This window comes from Diceros bicornis, chromosome 1 (genome assembly GCF_020826845.1).
Source record: "Diceros bicornis minor isolate mBicDic1 chromosome 1, mDicBic1.mat.cur, whole genome shotgun sequence".
NCBI lineage: Eukaryota > Metazoa > Chordata > Mammalia > Perissodactyla > Rhinocerotidae > Diceros > Diceros bicornis.
The window spans coordinates 82,713,058-82,734,893 of record NC_080740.1 but is presented as its reverse complement, the minus strand read 5'-3'; the positions used below and the strand labels follow the sequence as shown (position 1 = coordinate 82,734,893).

Here is a 21,836-nt window from a genome sequence, read left to right as displayed (position 1 = left end):
ACCCCACCACACCTTAGCCCCACACTCTGCTTTCTCTTTTTCCCATAATACTGATAATTTTCTAATATACTACATAATCTGCTTATTTTTTCAGTCTAACTTCTGTCTCTTTTGCCAAAATGAAAACTCCCTAAGGGCAAGGATCACTGCCATTTTGCACTCTCATGTATCCCAAGCTACCAGAAAAGTGCTTGGAAGATACTAGGTGGTCAATAAATATTTGCTGAATGAATGAACAAATGCTGGATGGTGGATTTAATTTGTTGTGCAACTCTATTGTGTCTATAACTCTTAAGAGAGTAATTTCAGTCTGTGAACAATGCACAGAGGATTGGTCCGAGCCCATGGCTCTGAATGCTCTGGCCTTGATGGTCATATTCATACTGCATTTGTATCACTGGCTCCATCTACAGAGGTGTTGCCCTCCATCCAATGAGAGCACCTTCAAAACAAAAAGAAAACAGTAGCCTGCTAACTGATAAAACTACCAGATAGAATTCTTCCTACTGTGGCCCCTATTTACTCACACTCCCCGTACACCCCATTTCTGCCATCGTTCTCTCAAGAATAAACTTTGCCACTGCCTGCGACTCCTTCCTTCCTTCTATTTCTCCAACAACTCCCAGAAGCACCTTGAAATCCCACTCCTGCCATCAGATTTTAATGAGGGGGACGCACTCAGCAATTAGAAACAGGAAAGGACTGATTAGGGTTCCTGTACATCAGTGTTTAACTCAGCATACCATGCAGCCCTCCAAGCATTAACCTCATTCCCCATACACACTCAATTAGGCATATTTACTTCTCATTATCCAGTATGCAATCATGAGTGCTAATAAAAACCTCTGCTACCCCAACAATGCAATTAATGCCATTAGCTGTCTCTCAGAAACTCTTCTACACTTTGGTGCCAACGACAGCCTGCTCATTCATCCACTTAGTCATGCATTCATGCATGTATGCCTTTTTCTATTTAGCAAAGGTCAAGCGTACACCTACTATGTGCCTTACCAGGCAAAGGCCTGTGACTAGAGAGATGAATGAGACACTGCCCTGCTCTAGAAGAACTTGCAAAACAGGTAAATGGTTATACAGAGTGATGAGGGGCAGAACAGAGGTATGGCCAGGTGCTTCTGAAACCCAGAGGAAGAAGTGGATGGAGAAGTACAACTCTGCTCTGCAGCACCGGTTCAAATCCCAGCTCTGCCATGTTTTAGCTCTGAGTGTTGAGCACTCAACTGCTACTTCTCAGTCTCATTTATAAGATGAGGATAATCATTGTAATACCCCAAAGGGTATTTGGGAGTATTAAATGAGATGATGCCTATCAGGTGCCTACCCAGCACACGGCACAGAGATACACTCAGTAAACATAGTCTACTAAGATTTGGTGCCCTATTCTCAGCCTTCAGACTTTGCCAGGCACGTCCCATTTCATTCCATTCTCCTCTTGCCTGAAAGGATAAAGGGAGTCCCACATTTCAGAAAGTGGAGAGACACAAAAACCTTCTTTCCTCTGTACACATGGACAAATGGGGCAGCAAACTTCAGAGGACATAAATAATCTTGGCCAGGAGGGTGTACAGTGGATGAGGCCCAAACACACATCAACTCTCCCTGGCTGGAGGACCGTAGCCTGGGTTCCTCCATCTGTCGGACAACATGCTTCTCCATTTCTCAATTGATTCCTCCATCAAAGTCCCAGAGACAAAGATACTAGGAATCTTTGTTCTGGATCAGGATGCTCGGATCACAGATAGGAAGTTAGGGTGGGCTGACTGGTATGTCAGGATAGCGACACTCACGATACTATCAACCCACTATGGACACAGGTGTGCATGTTGCTGGGGACTTGCTGGGCCTCTGGCTGCTCCAAAAAGGTCTGGCAATGATGATGACACATCTACCTTTTATGAAAAAAAATCTGTATACACAGAAATTGATATAAGTAAAAAAAAAAAAAGAATATATGCATATACACACATACACACACAAACACACATAATTAGGAAATTTCTGGAACGATACACAAGAAATTGTTAGCAGCAGTTGCCTCTGTAAAACTGGGGAGATGGGTTGCGAGAGGGGGAGTTTTAGATTCTATTTAAAACTCTTCTCCACTGTTATTTATATGAGCATACATTATCTATCTATATCTACATTGACATCTCTGTCTCACTCTGTACAAAACAAAACACAATCTGGCTTCAAGAGCCTCTGCTGGTAGTTCTTCCAGATTTGGGGGGTGGGTGTGGAAGGAGAGAGATGAGGGGGAGGGGACGGAGAAGGGAGGAGGGCCAGGAACTTACTGGTGTTGTGGTCTATGAAGTAATCTCCAACCTGCGGGTCATATGCCTCTTCCCATCCTAGCGGCAACTCATCACTAATGCAGTCAGCAAAGGTGAGCGGTTTGGTGTACCTGGCAAGGGAGAGGAGAAACAGACTCCATCAGCATATAGTCCCCAAGCCCCTGCAACTGGCTGCTTCTCTCAGCCTCCCTGCTCCTCTGGGCTGGCCCAACAGATCCAGAAGCTTCGCACTGTGACACCAGCTCTGCTGTCCTCATTGTCCACGGGAAGGTGAATGCATAACTCCAGTAGCAGGATTAGATCACCCAGGAGGGAGGCAGGGAATCCATGTTCCATCCCAACTTTGCCACTAACTTAGGAGTGATTTGAACAAGTCAGCTTCCTTTTTTGGGCCTCTGTTTCTGCGTCTTTAACTAAGGGGTTTGCAGGAAAGGGCTCCAAGGTCAAGTCTTGCTTCTGGACTGAGGTTCCTGCCCTCTCCGGCTTCTCCAGCTGCAATTCATTCACCCACCCCACCCCCAGTCTTCATCCTGGCTCTATCCTGTGTTTGTCATGCCCACTCGCCCTCTGGAAAGCTGGCTTACCGCAGCATCTAGAATAGCAGATGTTCCATCCCTGTGAGTTTGGCCAAAGGCAGTATTTATTTGCCTCCTGAGCCCGTTCCCAAATGCCTGTACCCAATGCTGTCCTTCTCTAGACAATCCAGGCCTAACTGGATTCTAGCAATAACCACCATCTAAGTCCCCATTAGTGGGGAGTGCAGTGGTGGTAATCACCCAGTCTGGGTGGCTAAATCAAAGAGACAAACAAATCACTCAACTAAATGAACAAAGGTTTGTCAAGGCTGGAAAACACCACAAACCACTGGCCAAGTATTTTAGCCAGAGTGTGGGGAGCCAGGCGGCCTGTCCACTCCCGGCCTCCTCGCAATTCTGGGAGCCCAGAGGCTCTGCTGTACCACTCTTTCCACAGACTGGCAAGCTGAGGTACAACGGGACAGGAAGAAAGACGACTGGGATGGGGTCTAGGATTCCTGATCAAGAACTTCCCTCCAAGTCACAGGAAACTACCTTCTCTCTTCTCCTGTGCAATCTCCTTCCCTCTTAAATCCACTCTAAATCAAGCTTAAAGGAAAATATATGGGAAAAAAGAAACACTGAAGGAGCCCCTCGTGGGTAAGACCTGGTGTGTTCCTGTACCACTGTATATCCAGGGTCTGGTAGGCTGTGAAAAACACCCATTGATTGAATGAATGGATAATCCTAAAGCTCCTGTGAGTCAGTAATTTACTGCTATATTGTGGGAGACAATGAGGATGAGACCAGAGGTATATATGATAGACTAACAGACTAAGCACTATTAAATAAGGATTCAACAAGCATCACTTATTAACTATGTGAGTTTGGCAACTTACTTAACCTCTCTGAGCCTCGGTATTTTTATCTGTAAAGTGGGGATAATAACAACTCTCCAGGTTGTTGGTTAGGTTAAACAAGGTCACGTCTATAAGAACATTTAGTAGAGATCCTGGTGCGAATGAGCGCTCCAAAAACATTAGTTATTATTCTCTCCATTTCCCAGAAGGGGAAACTGAGGCTAAGAAAGACTAACATTCTCAATGTCAATATCAGTGACAAAACTGGGATTTCAACCAAGGCGGTCTGTCTTCAGAGCCCCCGCTGAAAAGGTTCTCCTGAAAGTTGATATCTTCAATGCATCTCCTGAATCCCATGGAAAATCACAAGCCACCGCCTTGGAGTAAAAGGAAGAAAAAATGGGGAAGACACAGGTGATCTCTTTTGTGTGTGTGTGTGTGTGTGTGTGTGTGTGTGTGTGTGTGTGTGTGTGAGGAAGACCAGCCCTGAGCTAACATCCGATGCCAATCCTCCCCTTTTTTGCTGAGGAAGACTGGCCCTGGGCTAACATCCGTGCCCATCTTCCTCTACTTCATATGGGACGCCGCCACAGCATGGCCTAACAAGTGGTGCGTCGGTGTGCGCCCAGGATCCTAACCGGCGAACTCCAGGCTGCCGCAGCAGAGCGCGCGCACTCAACCGCTTGCGCCACCGGGCCGGCCCCACAGGTGATCTCTTCAGCTCAGACTCTCCTTCACCCAGGAGCACCTGTGCCAACCTGGATACAGTTTCTATAAAGATGTCTTCAGCCCACCCCACCACCACGCCCACACCCTGCCCAGACTTCAGAAACAAAAGGCCGAGTCCTGCAGCGCCTCCCCCTACTCAAACTTCTCCAAATGGTCTGTTCCCTCTTTGTTATGGAGAAGGAAAACCAGTGACCAAGAGCCAGATCTCATCCAACATCATTTTATCTAACAAATCTGTGAAACGGTCTCTGAAGGAAAACTCCACACACAGGCACACCCCTCCACAGTGAGTTACTCTATTACTGATGACAGATAAAGCTGTGAGGGAACAACCGCCGTGGAACCTCTCTTTCTGGCTCATTCTTCTCCATGCACTCTGCCTTGAGAAGCCCCACCTGCCAGGCTGGGGTGGAGATATGAATCTTGTTATTCACAGTGGGCAACCCAGACAACCAAGAAGATATGCTCCTGCTGAGAGCTCTCCTGAAGTGTACGGATCACCACCTTTCAAAATTCCTGCCTGGGGATTAATTAAATGATTTTCTTCACTGGTGCATCTAAGCAACAAAATCCTATGTCCCCGATAATTGGTGCTCAATAAATACTTGTGGACTGTGTGCATACAATAATGAATATGGAGGAAAAAAAATAATGATGTAGCGTTCTATATTTTGCTAACATGGAAGGATGTTCTCAATATAGCATGAAAGAGAGAAGCTACAGGATACTGTTGATAGTACAATATTTTGCCTAAAATGTGTGTGTACGTGTGTGTGTGTTTGTGTAGAAGAGAAAGTGAAAAGATATACATTAAAATATTATCTTGATATAGGAATTTTAATGTAATTTAAATTTTTTCCTTTTTTATCTTTTTTTACTAATTTCTCTGTAGTGTTGATATATCAATTGTAATTAAAATATTTAATAACGGCTAAATCTAAGCCTAGAGAGCAAGTTATATCTATCATGTTCCCCATCTTGGTAAAAGGCCCTCTCATTCCATTTTACAAACAAGAAAACACGCTCTACATGACGTAGTCAGTCAACACCAGAGGTATAACCTGAAGCCCCACCGTCTGACTCCAAAACCTGAGCTTTGCTCATAAAAGTTAACAAGACCTAGTGAGTCTCAGAACAATTTGAACACACAGGAAGCTATGCCAGAGATACAGATGACGACGCTGGACCTGGGGAAATCGGAAGCAGGCAGAAGGCGCTGGAGCTTTAGCATATCTGCACCTTCAGTTACTTATGTCTCAGTGCAAAGATATTCAACATACTTGGATAATCTATGGCTGCTTAATGAAAAGACGATTAAACGTTTCATCAAAGTTATCAACACAAGTGATTTACTGAGCTCTCTGTGTGTGAGGATGGGAATTGGAGGGGGTGGCAGGATTGAAACACCAAAAATGCATTACTTTTCCAGAAAACCATTAACTCCACTGATGGTTCCAGCCTTAGAATTGAGAAGTCAGAACCGAAATAAATGTTAGCTCTAAGCATCAGTAATGTGACCGACATGTGGATACCCTACAGGGGCTAAGATGCTGATTCCCACTTGCAGCGAACGCAGATATTGTGCCGAACGGGGATAAAGAGGAGCCAAGAGGACCTAACGTTAGGAGGAGAGGGCAAGGGGAGAAAGGAAGGCTTTGGGTTTGATATTCAGCATTCCCTTCAATGCGATCATGGAAAAACCAGAGGGCTGATATCCTGAGTCCCAGAGGTCTCCCATGGGAAAGAGAAAAGCTTCTACTGGAAGACTATTCAACTTACAAGAAATCTGGACAGCAAGATTCTCTCTGGAACAAATGCCAAGAGGGAGATGAATTATTCAGTGTGTAGAGACGTGTCATTCAGAGAATCAGGATGAAGAGAAGTGTTTTTAGCTGCACAAGGATTTAAACATACACACACGTATACACATGTGGACACACTCTTCCTGCTAGAGACAGGAACTGTCCATTTAAACCAGCCCTCCCCGGGAAACTGTGGGTGCTTCTCTGGCCTGCAATGTTTCCCCTTGGGCAAGTGCTAAGAATGTAAGCTGGGAAGAGATGCCTGCTTTCAGATGAGGCCAGGACTTGGAGGCCTGCCTGGAACTCCCAGCCCCCTCCTCCCTCCGATGAAGCCATTCACTCCAATCCAGCCCGGTGCGGTCCCTGCCTCCAGCCTCCATGTTCAGGGCTGCTGAAAACCCCAGTCAAATGACCCAAATGCCAGAGGGGCAAGAGGAAGGGAAGGGCGCCAAGCAAGAACTAGTTCTGCCTCTTCTTAATTACAAATCTCTGGAGGAACACAAACATTCCTGAATGTTTCACAACAGGCCCTCCTGGAAAAACGGCCCGGATGTGTCGCCGTGGAGCCAGCTAGGTTCTGCCGGGATCACCCTCCACTGAGCACTCAGGCACACCTGTCGGGAACGCAGGCCCTCGCCCTCCCCCCAGCTCCACACTGCTTCCCTACAGGCTATGGGAGAGGCTCCGGGAGCACAGTACCACGGCCGGCGTTCCGTATTCACACAGTGCATCTTTTCTAAGCAGGCAGCTCAGAGAAGGAGCGGAAAGCCTTTTGCCAAGTCTAACACTGGGTGGTGATTCTCTGGGGACTGAAGAACGCGTAACATACCTTTCATGTTCCTAGTGCTTCCTGAGCAATCCGAACGCTTCCCACAGTAACCTTTTTATTGCCATCCAGCAGGATGCTGGCCCCCAACTGGGCTCTCTCCGTGGGCCAGCTGGGCGGGATCACTTTCTAAAGGGCCCTCTAGACTCCAAGCCAAGAACTGTCCAAACTTTCAGCCGAACCTCTCCTTCCAGCCCTGGCACAATGGACAGGCCGGTTCTTCCCGCCCCAGGGTGTTTCACACGCATAGTTCCCATAGCTTAGGTTGCACAACTCCTGATTACACTCCTCACCTCCGGGCTGCGCCAGAACACCATTTCTAAGCAGACCCTTCACCTTTGGCACCTTGAAGGCTGGGGTGGGCAGGAAGAGAGTGCAATATTTGAAATTCTCCTTTCTTTAATTCAGTTCAGTTCAAACACCTTCATTCATTTGTTTAACAAATGTGGGGATGATAAAAATAACCATCTCACAAGTTTGTTAGGAGGGCTGAGCACAGGGCATAAATGACCCTTATTAATAAACATCAGCTTCAGAAGTAAATGAGACAGACAGGCCCCTGCCCTTACATTCTAGTCAGGGAGACACACTCCAGCCAGGAAGCAAATTAACGTGATCATTTCAGAGACTCACACTAATCAGAAAAACAAACACAACAAGGTAGTGGGATCAAGTGTAACGGGAGTGGGCGGTCAAGGGAAGCCTCTCTGAGAAGGTGATCTGTGAGGGGAGACGGGATGGTGGGAAGCAACAGGAACAGCCAGTGCAAAGGCTTTGGGGCGGGACACTGTTGGGGAGTCTGAGGAACAGAAAAGAAAGCCGCACAACATATCTCTATGAGTGATGGGGCGGAGGCAAAGAGCGGCAGAAGCTGGGCTTTTGGGGCTCTGGGGTCCCTGGTAAGGACTTTGAGTGCCAAGCTGCAGAGAAGCTCCCTGTCTCATTTTCAACTCTCCTCCTTTCTCCCTCATTTCAATCAATCCTCCAAGCAACAAGTATTTATTGCATGGACACAACAGCCCAGTCCCATGCCAGGTAGAACGAGGGCTCAGACATTTGAACAAGCCTCACTCCTGCCTTCAAGAGCCAGGGAGCCAAGGCTTATACTTAAAGCAGGCAGTGACCAATCCCCGTGACATTTGATGATGGTATATGTGGTGTTACACTACCTGAGGCTGTGAACCACAGGCAATTAGAGGATGCAGGGATAGTTAATAAGGTGCTAGGTCAAAGAAAGATCAAGGCGTTGGGAGAAGGGAGAGACTGAAGCAACAGGGTGTAGTCAGGGGAGGCTGGAGAAGGAAGGAAGAGGATGGTAATCAGCTTCACGGTTAACGGGGAGACAGGGTAGATAGATGCTACCCACAAAGGCTGAGAAATCAATGAAACTGGGCTGAAATCCATGCTCTGCCTCTTCCACAACCGTGGGTGTGTTATGTAACCTCGTTAGGAGGAGTTTCCTTCTCTGTGAAACTTAGAAGTCCCAATCTCATAAGGGTGTTGTGGGGATTAAACGAGATAACTCATATATAAGTGCTTAGCACAGGGCCTGGCATGTAATAAGCCCTCAGTAGATGTGGGTTGTTAACGTAATCAGATGAGAGACTTCTGTGCTCTGTGTACTGTGAGAATCATGTCACCTTTGTCTTAAGAGGTCGGATATGTTAGTTATCATCATATCATCATCATCATTACCGTCATCATTCTTCATCTCAAGAGATACTCAGTGGGGGTTACAATACACAGGCACTAGAGTTAGCCATCTGGGTTCCAATGCAGGCGCTGTCTCTTACTCACTTTGTCTCCTTGGGCATGAACCCTAACCTGTCTGAATCTGCTTCTTCATCTGTAAGGTGAGGTTGCTCAGAGTGACTACCTGGTTAAAATGAGCTGTGATGAGCACATGACACAGAAGCTCAACCAACATTCACTGTTATTATCAGTTAGGTTTTAAATCCCTATTTTCACGATGGAGAAACTGAGGCAAAATAACTATCCAGGCTAACAGCCTTAAATAAGCCTTGCACTGTACTCCACAGCCTCCTTTCCTGGAGAAACTGTGACTGCTTAAGCTCTCTCTTTTTGAAAATTAAACCAGAGAAGTTAAAAGATGGCAGCTGGGGAGAGAATATTTGCAAAACATACATCTGACAAGGGGTTGATCTCCATAATATATAAAGAACTCACACAATTGAACAACAAAAAAACAAACAACCCGATCAAAAAATGGGCAGAGGAAATGAACAGACACTTCTCCAAGGAAGATATACAGATGGCCAATAGGCACATGAAAAGAGGTTCAACATCACTAATCATCAGGGAAATGCAAATCAAAACAACACTAAGATACCACCTCACGCCCGTTAGAATGGCTATAATCACCAAGACAAAAAACAACAAGTGTTGGAGAGGATGTGGAGAAACAGGAACCCTCATACACAGCTGGTGGGAATGCAAACTGGTGCAGCCTCTACGGAAAACGGTATGGAGATTCCTCAAAGAATTAAAAATAGAGATGCCCTATGACCCAGCCATCCCACTACTGGGAATCTATACAATGAACCTGAAATCAACAATCCAAAGAGGCTTATGCACCCCTATGTTCATTGCAGCATTATTCACCATAGCCAAGAAGTGGAAGTAACCTAAGTGTCCCTCGTCTGATGACTGGATTAAGAAAATGTGGTATATATATACAATGGAATACTACTCAGCCATAAAAAAAGACAAAATTGTCCCATTTGCAACAACATGGATGGGCCTGGAGTGTATTATGTTAAGTGAAATAAGCCAGAAAGAGAAGACAAACACTGTATGATCTCACTCATATGTGGAATATAAACCAACACATGGACAGAGATAACCGTACTGTGGTTACCAGGGGCAGTGGGGGTGGGGAGTGGGCACAAGGGGTGAAGGGAGTCATATATATGGTGATGGACAAACAAAAATGCACAACCCAAAATTTCACAATGTTAAAAACCATTAAAACATCAATTAAAAAAAAAATTAAAAAAAAAAAAAAAGATGGCAACTGGACTGGATTTGGCTCTCAAAATTTGCTCTCTGAAGGAGGCACTTACACTAGGAATTTCCAAGCCTCCTTTCTCCTAAACACGTCCCTCCTTTCTTCCCTTCCTCCACTCTCAAAGTACCTGTCTCAACATTCCGGTTTTTCGACCCCCAGACCTCCTTGATTCCTTACTTTGGTTGGGCTGGTTTATCCAGGAGCTTTCTTGGCCTAGTCACTCCCACTCCTGGACTTCTTTTCTGGGGAAAAGAGGAGGAGGGAGAGCTGGAGGGAAGATTCTAGACTGCTCCCCTATCTCCCTCTCATCTTCAAACTGGGCCCCCACAAACCAGTGGCTCACCTCCTCCTGCTAAATCTTGCCTTCACTCTGCCCCCGCTGAGTTATTGGGATCACACACCTGAGCCTTGGGCCTGTCTCCTTCCTCCACCTCCATCCCCATGCCTCTGTGCCTGTTCATTCCCCAGTTGCCTCCAGCTCACTGACACAGCAGTGAATCTGTGCTGCTATTCCTCTCTGTGTATCATGTGCTGGGCTTTAAGATTATGGTTCTGAGAACCAGATCATGGATTAGAGTAGGTATGGCCAACTGCCTACCAGAGGGCCAAATTCAGCCTGTAGATATGTTTGTTTGTCTACTACAGTGCTGTGTTTTAAAAATGGAATTATCATGCCTTTCGGGGGTAGGCACTCTCTAGTTGCACACAGTCCCCACTGCTTTCTAATGTGTTACTCCTGCCTCTTATCTTGTCAAGAGGCAGCACAGAGTAGCAGCAGTTAAGACCATAGGGCTCTGAAGCCAGACTCCCTGGGTTTGAAACCAGGTTCTGCCATTTTTGAGCTGTGTGACCTTGGGCAAGATACTTAACCTCTCTGCAGCTCAGTTTTCACCTTTACAAAATAGGAAAAATAATAATACAGTTATTGACCACTCACTATGTGCCAGGAACTATTCCAAACAATTTACATATATTAACTCACCTGGCCCTTGTAACAACCCTGTCAGGTAGGTACCATTCAGACCTACCTCACAGTGTTCTTTGAAGATTAAATGAGATAATGCAGGAAACAACACTTTGGTACACAGTGCATGCTCAATAAATGTGTGCAATCCATTATTATTTTTATTGCTATCCAAAGGAAGCCCCTAATGCAGGGGTATCAAAAAATGTTAAAACTGAAAGGGATATCTGGAATCTGACATACCAACCCCCTGTATTATAGGTGAGAAGACTAGGGCACAGAGAGAAAAGACTTACCCAGAGCCACCCAAGAACCCAGTGGCAGGACTGAGATTAAACCTGGGGACCAACTGCAGCCTGCATCACAATCATGACACCAAGAGATCAAGTCAGCCTTGTACTGAGTTCAGCTCCATCTTAAACGCAGTGAGTGTCTGAAAAGCCTTCAAGAAAGAGTTATTGATAGTATTTTCATAGGCTAACTAACCCTATTATACTGGAAGGAGAATTATCACTGTGAGAAAACCCAAATGAAACCATGAAGCTCCCATTCATGGAGAGACAAGGTTGAGAGATGGGTCCTTCATTTTGCTCATTTCCTCATTGGAGGGTAGTTTCCTGCAAGTCCAATATCTCAGCAAGACAGAGCAGCTGGTATACATGTTTGCCCCTCACCCAGCTCCACTCCAGCTTCATTCTCATTCCCAAATTGGAAGTTAGGCTAAAGAAGTTCCGTGCCCAATAAAAAGGGCCAACAGAACCAAACAGGGCTCTTAGCTGCATAATCTTTCCTAGCTGTGTACTCTTAGCCCATTCCTTCCCCAGCACTAAATCTCAGTTTCTCCATAGGTATAAAGCAATCAAGAAAATCTGCCTTGCAGGGTTCTTGTAGAGATAGAATGAATTAGTACATGGGAATGAATCAACACAGTACTTGGCACGTAGTGTTGGGCAGGCATGCAGAGCTCCTCTTTCCTGTATTTAGGACACTGAGGGCACTCAACCCCAGCTTTACTTCTTCCAGTCCTATGAGCTGGGTTTCCAAGGGGTCTTCCCAGGTGCTGACTAGGAGCCTCCTCAGTTCGAAGAGCAGAGGCCACAGCCCACTCTTCCCTGGAATTTGGCCATTTCTCTGTTCCTTGAGCTCTGACTCTCACCCTCAACCATGCAGCCTGAGGAGCTGGTCCTTCTAGAACTGGAATTGGAAGGCTTCTCTGGGATCCTGCCTGACCTAAGGCCCCTTCCATGACAGCATGGTTTAGACAGAGCACTGGAAGCGGAATGATGAGATCTGTGTTTGAATCCTGACGCTGCCACCAGATTAACCACGCCCTTGGGCAAGGCACCTACCCTCACTGGGCTTCCTATCTGCAAAATGAGGGAACTGGAATATAATATAACATCTCCAAGGCCCCCTTTGCACAGTTAGCCTTCATAAATCTAATATCCAGCCTGCCTGTCCCAAAGGTCGAGGGCACTATGAGGTTGCAACGAAACAATGTATAATTAAAACATCTGTTGCTGAAGGTCAATTAAGAACTGGGCACTAGAAATATGTTCTACATAAAATAAATCATTTCCTTTACCTTCACAACATTTCTGTGAGGCAGGTGCTACCAGCCTCATTTACCCAACAAGGAAACTGATGCTTAATAGCAAGAGTAATAATAATAACAAAAGCTAAATTTCATCGAGTGTTTACAAAGTACCAGGCACTATTCAGGGTCCCTTACATAGACTCTATTTCAGTGATTCTAAGCGGCACATTGTTAATACATTTTAGCATCTCTGAAATTGGGATGTGTTACCACTGCCAACATCTCACAACACTGACAGGCAGGCTACGGCCCTGATGGAGCTGTCACTGCCTGTGTGTGCAGAGACATCAAAGGTGTCATAGGCTTGGGATAAAATCCCAGAGACAATAGAGGAGCACTTTTAACCCTTAGGAACCTAATAGTTGTAGGGAAAGGTGGAGGAGGCAATGAACAGACACGTTTAGCAACATTCCCAAAGTAGGAGTGCAAAGTAGGCTAAATCTACATAATTGCCACGCTGGCTTCAGAGCCCAGCACCAAAGCCTTTGAGTCCCTCTGTGGGTCCTGAGAACAAGGCTGCACCACCCACAGTCTTGAGGGCACCAAGGACAATATTAAAAGCACAGACACCAATAATTCTGAGTTAAAAAGAGACTTCAAAGAATTGGATTTGAAATGGGAAGATGTTTTAGGAACATTGGAGTTTTATTTTGTTTATGTATTTCTTTGGGGTTTTTTTTGTATGTATGAAAGTGATATGTAAGTAAAAAAATCTAACTTTGAAAGATTTATTTCAATGAGTATGAAATAAACATTCTAGTTAATTTAAAAACAGTGGGTCATAATTTAATTGGTAGCATTCTTCCTATCTTAGTGGCACAGAAAATAATGGTCCTTCTTGATGTGCAGCTATGACATACAATTATCTACTGGGGCTTCAGGGGGAAAAAATAAATTAATTAAATTATAAAAAAAAATAAAAATAAATAAAAATAAAAAACATTAAAAAAAAATGGTCTTTCTTAAAATCAACGTTATGTTGACTTGTAATAACCCCAATCTGGAAACAACCCAAATGTCCATTAATAGTTGAATGGATAGACAAATGTAGTACCTCCATACAATGGAATACTACTCAGCAATAAAAAGAGACAAACTATTAACACATGCAACAACAACTGATGAATCTCAGAAACATTATACTGGGTAAAAGAAGCCAAGGAAAAAAGAGACTATACTGTATGATTCCATTTACGTAAAATTCTGGAAAATACGAACCAACCTATAGGGACAGAAAGCAGATCAGTGGTTGCCTGGGGACGGAGGTAGAGGGAGAGAGGGATTATAAAAGGGCACAAAGAAAGTTTTGGGTGATCTGGACTATGAAGATGGGTTCATAGATGTATGCATGTATGTCAAAACTCCTCAAATTGCACTCTTTAAATACGTACAATTTAGTGTGCTTCAATAATTCCTCAATATAGCTGTAAGGAAAAAATAAAGGAAAACTCCATATTCAATGTTACACCATATTAAGTTGTTTAAAATAATCTAAGTACTACTATTAGCTCCATTTTAAGATGTGGAAAATGAGGCATAGCTGATACATCCAGGGACACTCAGCTAGTCAAGAGGCAAATCCAACCGGCTTCAATTCTCAACTCTGCCATTGAGTGACTGTGGCGAAGGCCCTTCCCCACCCTGGGCCACTGCTTCCCGACTCCCAGCACAAGAAGACAGCACAGTAATTCCTAAGGGACCTTTTGGTACCGAGTTTCCAAGACTGTGTCCTAAGGACTTGTCCAAGGTCACATGGCCACAGAGGAGGGCATCCTCCTGGGCACCCAGGTTTCCTGACACCTTCCAGTTCCCTGGCCCAGTTCCCCTGAACAGGTTCCTGACATCTGCTTCTTGTATACAGCAGTGGTTCTCAACCCTGAGCTGCATCAGAATCTCCTGGAGGACTTGTTAACCCACAGATGGCTGCAACCTGCCCCCAGAGTTTCTGATTCAATAAGTTTCTGATTCTGGGCTGGGACTGAGAACCTGCATTTCCAAGAAGCTCCCAGGTGATGCCGATGCTGCTGGTCCCAGCATCACACTTAGGACCCACTGGTATACAGTGTCCCCTATCACATAACTGCAGGGACTTTAAAAAATGGTACCCAATCTTGTGTTCAAGAAATCACTCTCTTCCATCTTCTCCATCAAAGCTTCCTGCCTCCCGTCCACTCTGCAAGGCCCAGTCCTGGCCACCCAGCCTCTCCCTAAGCACGGCCCTGCAGGCAGGTGTTATCAGCCCTTCCACTAGTGTTTGCTGCACTCCTGTCCCACACAATGTTGCACTCGAGGTCACACAGGCAGTGAGCACAGAGCCAGCATTTGGACCTGATCAGGGAACTCAGGTTCTCAGCCACTCTGCTGCTCCGCATGTAGTAAGACCTTGGTGAACATCATTTTCTTTCCTGCCACATTAAATTGCCTCTCTTCCCTTTGCATCCATCTACAGACAGAAGGCCAAGCAGGGTTTGGGAGCAGGTGACCCCACCTGGCCCACAAGCTCTACAGGCACCCTGGTTCTGCAGGTGCAGGCCTAGACTACAAAACCCACCGGCCCCATCTCTGCAACCAGCAAGGGTCTTCTGGGGGCCCTTCGTGTCTTCAGATTGACACTTGTCATCTCACGCCATAAGCCACAAGGCTTCCATCTGCTCAGGCCCTACAAACTACAGTCCTTTCTCTGGGACCACTGGAAGAAGTCCTCTCTGGGCTGAGCCATCCATTCCACACTAGAGGCACCCTGCCAGAGCCCCGGGAGACAGGACACTGGCCACCCAACTACTCTACAGGCAGCACCCCAGGTCACCCGCCAGGCAGGTAGGGCCATCCTGATACCTTTCCTAGATGCTGTAGCCCGCATGTCTAGGAAAGCACAAGTCAGCATGGCCTGGCCATGTCTGAGGATCTGAAAAGCTGCAGATGCCCGAGTGTTTGCTGATTGCATCATGGGCGGCAGACTGATCTAGTCCAGAAACTAGCCTTGTTTGTCCATCTAACTGCTATTTCTTTATTCTCCAAGACCACAGAGGCCTACAGTAACTGATTACAAAGGAGCTCTGCACAGGAGTCGAAAAGAAAATGGTTTTCACCTCTGAGAAGTACAACTTTCTTTAAAAGGGTTCATTTTCCACCCATCATTTCTTTTTAAAGAAGAGAATAAACAGACTGTCGTTCCCTGAAGGAAAGCCCTACCTGCAAGTCAATGTTAAACACCAAAGTGCTCTGAGCTAAAGGCAGCTAAATTAAAGTCAGCAGCGAAACAAATAAGCAATTAAAACAGCTATTTGGGAAGCCCTGGAAAGCCGCAGATACTATATGAATTATTCATTCATATTGCCAGGACGACTTCCAGGCATTGTCCTTTGTGCCTGTGTTCTCTTGCTCTTGTTCATTCAGTCATTCAAGCACAGAGCGGGGACACAATACCCCAGCCCTGGGACATGGGTGCCCAAGTGCACACGCGCACGCACACACACACCACAAGGCGGCCAGGTGGCCACTCCAGATGGTGAGCCACACGGAAAAGAAACCCACAGGTTGGCAGACACTTCTAGCTCCAATGCCAGGGGAGACTGTATGAATTTCCAATTGGCCCAAGAGGTATGTGTGCATGCATGCATGTGTGTGTGTGTGTGTGTGTGTGTGTGTGTAAGAAAGAGACAGGTCACAAGAGATCACCTGTGCAGTGCAAGAGAGAAAATATACAGTGTTTCTAATATTCCCCAAGCTTCCTAGCTGCTCTGGGATTGATTTGGAGGCTCAAGAGGCAAAGGGTGGGATCTGGAGCATCAGCGGAGCCCCACACTGAGCCCGCCGAGGTCTGGCATCAAAGGACTCGCCCAGCAGGCTTGATGGAAGGGCTTCATCTGGACTCTGAAGCCATCAGCCCTTCTCATTGCCTGATCATAAGAGCAGTGCTGTGATATCATATCTTATATCCAACCAGGTGTCCTTGATCAAGTCGCTTCCCCAATGTGAGCCTCAGTTTCCCCATCAATGAAACAGGGGGATGGACTCCTTCTCAACCAACCCTTCCAGGTCTGGCATGCCATGCTGCCATTCTGTCATGAAAATCTAGTATCTGAGAGGTGACTTGCACACTCCTCTGTAAGAAACCCGTGTCAAAACCTTAAAGAATAATAACACTAACACACGCTCGGTACTTTACATATATTACATGTCATTAAATTCTCACAGCAAGCCAGGTAAGTGGTTCCTATTACAATCGCATGGTATAAATGAGTAAACGGAGCCTTAGAGAGAGAGATTAAGTTTCCCAAGGTGGCTCAGCTGTTATGAGGCAGACAGAGGATTTGAATCCAGGTCTTAACTACCACTCAGAAAGTGAACGGAGATAGCTGACTCTACATAATTGGGTGGCTAGAAGAGGGAATTTTTTAAATACCCTAAAATTTGGAACTATTCCCTATAGTTTCAAACCATAAAGTCTGATAAGAAGGGAAAATTTGGGGGCTATTTTCGCCCCCAGCTACATACTGGATGTTCAGAATGTTTATTACAAATACTGTGGGTGAGGCTGTGGGAGAGGAGCTGGTTGGCTGTGGAAGACATGAGGAAAAAGAATCATGTATTAGATAAATGGAAAGAGACGCTTATTCTTGGAGCCCAACCCAGGAGCAGGAGTCACAGCTGATGGACAGAACAAAAGTCAGAGAAGCACCCGGTTCCTAAAAGAGAAGGGGCCTCAAGAACTTCATCCACTTGTCTTGAAGACAAATGCATCAGTGACTGGCCGCTGTACTCAACCTACCCAGGTGGAAAGATTTATACACAAAGATGTTCGATGCAGCATTATTTATCATAGGAAAAAAATGGACACAGCCTCAATATCTGTAGGGAATGAATGGCTGGTAAACTATGGTTATAACCATTTGATGCAACTGTTTGAAATGTATGCTCATGAAGTATTTTGAATGACAGAAGGGACAATGCTTATATTACAGAATTTAAAAAGAAATGAAAAAACAAGATACAAAACTGTGCACGCAGCATAATCTGACCTGCAAGAAAAAGGGAAAATGACTAAGGAAAAGTGCTAAAATGTTGGCAACGTTTGCCTTTCAGTGGTGGGAATAAGGTTCAGGTTTTTCTTGTTTGTTTTTGCTGCTTTTACAACCAGAAATAAGACAAAAAATATGGAGAACATTTTTCTACCCATCTTCAGTCTTCTATTCAGAACCTCTTACTACCTCTTCATAAAAAAGTCATTCTAAAATGAACCCTAATTTTCTTCTTACAGAAAAATTCAAAGTATAGAATGTATTAAATATTGAAAGGAAACAAGCAGAAACAGTAGTTACATGATCTCTGCTTAGAAGTGGGACCACGAAGCAGAGAGGAGGCCAACGAGACTCCCAGCAGGGCCCTGACCCAGCTGCCAGGAGGGAAACAGAGTCAGCCCTCCTGGGTCTGCAGACCCCAGAAGAGACCACCCTGGGAGGTTGTCTAGGGATGGATACAAAAGGCCCTGAGAAGTCTTGACAATTATTTCTAGATACTCTCCCCACAGGCATCTGGGTCTGAATAACATAGGAGAAAACCAAACCATTACCAATCACCCCAAATTATAACCAATTAGGTTTCACTGGAGGAGGTAATAAATAGTGAGCAGCTTGGAATATTTTGTGTGCCAAACAGAAAGTTGATAGAGATCACACCTGCCTGTCACAACACAAACTGTGGTAAGACCATGGTTATAATAGTTGGCAGCAAGAGCTGTTATAACTACCCTCACCCACCTCTGAATCTCTCTGCCCGGACAATGTTCTGACCATGGAAAAACGGCAGCTTCCTGCTGCTCCTGGTAACGACACGGCTCCAAGACCTCTCAGTGCATACTCCACACTATTCCACACACTCCACGCCTTTGACTTTGCCCTTGCTGTTCCTCTGCCAGAACATCTTTCCCTGGGCATCTGTTTATCTGAGGCAGGGGGTGGAGAGCTATCTCTTTATGTCTATCACCTCCATGAGTCCCATGAGGACCTGAGCAGTAGCATCTTATTACCTGCTGTAACCTCAGCATCTATGAGTGGGCACCAAGTGAATGTTCATCGAAGGAACAAATGCACTCACAAAAAAACAAATGAAGGAAGAAATATTGCACTGGAATTCCCAGCAGGGTTCACAGCTAGGCCCTCTACCTTGCAAGTTTTGCTTGTCCTAGCAAAGAGAAATTTGTGATTGAAGAAATATTTTAGGGTCCTCAAAGAGCTTTTACATGGTTGATCTTATTTGATTCTCAAATAACCATGACAGCAGCATCATACCCATCATTATTCTTCCCCCATTGTACAGATGAGCAAATTGACACTCAGAGACTTTCCTAAACTGACAGGGCTTCCGGGTCCCTGGTTTGTGCCAGGATTGGACACGGGCCACCTGAGCCCTGGCCCTCTGCTTGGTCCCCTCCACCATGAACTATCTCAATGGGCCTCCCTACTCCCTACCAGCTGGTAACTGGAGAAGAGTGGCAACAGCCAATTCTCCTTCCCCTGGGAGTGGATAACCCACTGGGCAGCTGACTAGCCTCTGCCTCCTACTCCTATTTCATTCTCATTAGTATAATCATTATCATGCAGAAGCAAAACTCTCCAACACATGCATTCTGCAGCCCTTGGATAGCTCTGCTCAAAAGTCCTGGGGGAAAGAGGTGACACCGAGGGTGGAAAGGATCCTTGTGGATGGATTGTCTATAGGTTTTAGTTATTTGGGAGCCATTGCTGACTCCATCACCACATATGATCTCCAGATCAAAGCAGGGTGTGGGCTCCATGCCCAGCTGACTTAGAGGGCCCTTGCCTGACAATGATGTACTTTGGCTTCTTTTCCACAGACACCAACACAGAGTTGCCCCGAGACTTAACTAGGTCAGGGGAGTGGTCAAGGGCTTTGGGACCACAGAGTTCTGGGTTCCCAGCTGTGAGAGCCTGCGCCAGACTCCTCATCTCTGCGGGCTTCGTGCAGCACGCTCCCTGGCACAATACAGGGCTCAAGAGGTTCCTTTGCTTCCTTCTACTTTCTCTCCAGAATGAAGCCTTCCAATAAATGTGCTCTTCAGCTGCTTAACAAGTCTAATCAGTAGAAATCGTATGGCAAGCTTTCGTGGTGGAAAAGAACCTATTTGGTTCTAGCGCCAGCTGATGAACCAGGATTCTTCCCTTCTGGCTCATTCTCCATGCCCTTCATCGATGGGGAAACTGATCCTTAAGCTTTGAGCTTTCAGTCAATGGCCTGGACCTTCACTTGCTGGATTTCCAAAAGCCCCTAGATCTCTCCCATTTGTTCTCATCATGGTCCTCAGGAAAATCATTGACATCTCGCTCTCTCTTGGCTGTCTCTCTTGTTCTCTTTCTCTCAGCCCCTTCCTCCCTGCCTGCCTCCCTCTCTCCTCACTTTGCAGCCTTCTCTCCTCACTTTTCCAGCTGTTAGCTTTCTCAGTTCTTCTACCCTCTCCTTCCTGCTCATCACCCTTCCACAAAAAACCCGAGATAAATCCAATCTGGTCACTCTCTTGCTTCAACCCCTTCAAAGGCCTGCCACTAAAACTAGAATGAAATTCAAACTCCTTGCTGTGGCCTGGACAGGCCTCCATGACCCAGCCCCTTGCCTCCCTCTCCAGCCTTATTATCTTCAATTCTCGGAACTCAACAACCTCATTCCAACCTCACAGCCTTTGCTCACACAGTTCCCTCTGCCCAGGATGCTGCTAGCTGTCCCTGCCCACATGCCCATCCACACTGTGTATGGCTGTTTCCTTCTGTCTGTCACCTCTCAGCTGCAATGCCATCTCTAAGAGGCATTTCCAGGCAGCCCTGAGTGGACCCTCCTATTACTTTCTTCCACTGTGTTTGTTTATTGACATATTGACTCTCTGTCTTTCCCACTCAAATGGAGCCAGCCTGCCTATACACAGGCTACTATGATGGACATAGGGCCTGGCACAGAATTAGTGGATGCTCCCTAGTATCTGCTGAATGAAACAGAGGACTTGTGACTGTCCCTTCCTCTCCAAGGGGAAAGGTTTTGAGTTTTATTTTTTGTCTTTTTTCCCTTTCCCTCCCTCCTGAGGCCAAGTCCCTGAGCCCAACACTTACAAAGCCAGCACCAGACTCCTACCGAGTTCCAGAGGCACAAAGTGCACAGCCCCGCCAGGGCCTGCCACAGGCCATGGAACTGTTCACCCTGGAACCTCAATGCCCTCCACATACCCCACAGCAAACTGCAAACTACCAAAGAACAGGCCCTGAGAACCCTCCTTGGGAAGACTTTGAACTGACAGAACCAAAAACAGGTCCACAAAGGAGAAATTCACCAGTGGAGTGGACCACATGAGCACCCAGAAACCTCTGTCTGCAGACCAGCAAAAGTCACACCCTGGACCTGGGTCCACGGTGAACACCTGAGGGTCCCGTAAACTGGAGGAATAATTATTTATTTTTGTATTAAGGATACTGCTAGTGCTAGGCACACCCTAGGTTCCCAAAAAATGTAGAATGGAAGAAAGTATGAGTTTTCTTAAAGCTAAAATATATTTAAAAAATTTATCCAAATAGTTTAAATTTTGCTTTTCTTTAAAAAAAAATGCAAACCAATGAGAAAGGATTCAACAATGAACCCCTGGTTTATGTCTGCTCAAGTGCATCAACATTGAAAAACAAAAGATGAAAAAACATTCATTTTTGAAAGAGCCTAAGCTAATTAACAAATAACTTTCACATAGCTACTATTATGCCCAGCACCAAATATTATACAGGAGCTTAAAACCAGATGGAAATAAACACACAAACAAGTTCATCCACATATGAGAATATATATGGAGGAATTAAAACAATGAAGACATTGTTCAAAATGAAACTTTCATGAAAGGCGCCACAGGATTCAAAGAAAGGAGAGATCCCTGCATGCTGGACTGCTCCCAGGAGGCTCCTGAACGAAGCAGGAAGCAGCCTGGGTCCTGAAGGGCAGCGATTGTTCAACCAAGTAAATAGTGTTGTATGCCTTCAACCCTCAAAACCATGCACTGTGGGGCAGAGGAAACTAAGGCCTCGAGGAGGCTGCGATTGGCCCCACGGCACACAGCTATGGAGGAACAGCCTTCAAGACCACAGTCCAGGGGGAAAGGAGGTTGGGTTCCCTAGGGGCTTAGGCAGGGGAAGGGCAGCAACCCTAATTCTTCGGGGTGG

General features: G+C 45.8%; 1 protein-coding gene across 1 annotated transcript in view; it reads right to left on the bottom strand.

The window, feature by feature from the left end:
• The window catches only part of WWC1 (WW and C2 domain containing 1), a 151,601-nt gene that overhangs the window by 77,557 nt on the left and 52,208 nt on the right, over positions 1 to 21,836 (bottom strand). The window contains exon 2 of the mRNA XM_058545580.1: positions 2,310 to 2,419. Coding sequence (XP_058401563.1) covers positions 2,310 to 2,419 — 110 coding nt within the window. The remainder of the gene's footprint in view (positions 1 to 2,309; positions 2,420 to 21,836) is intronic.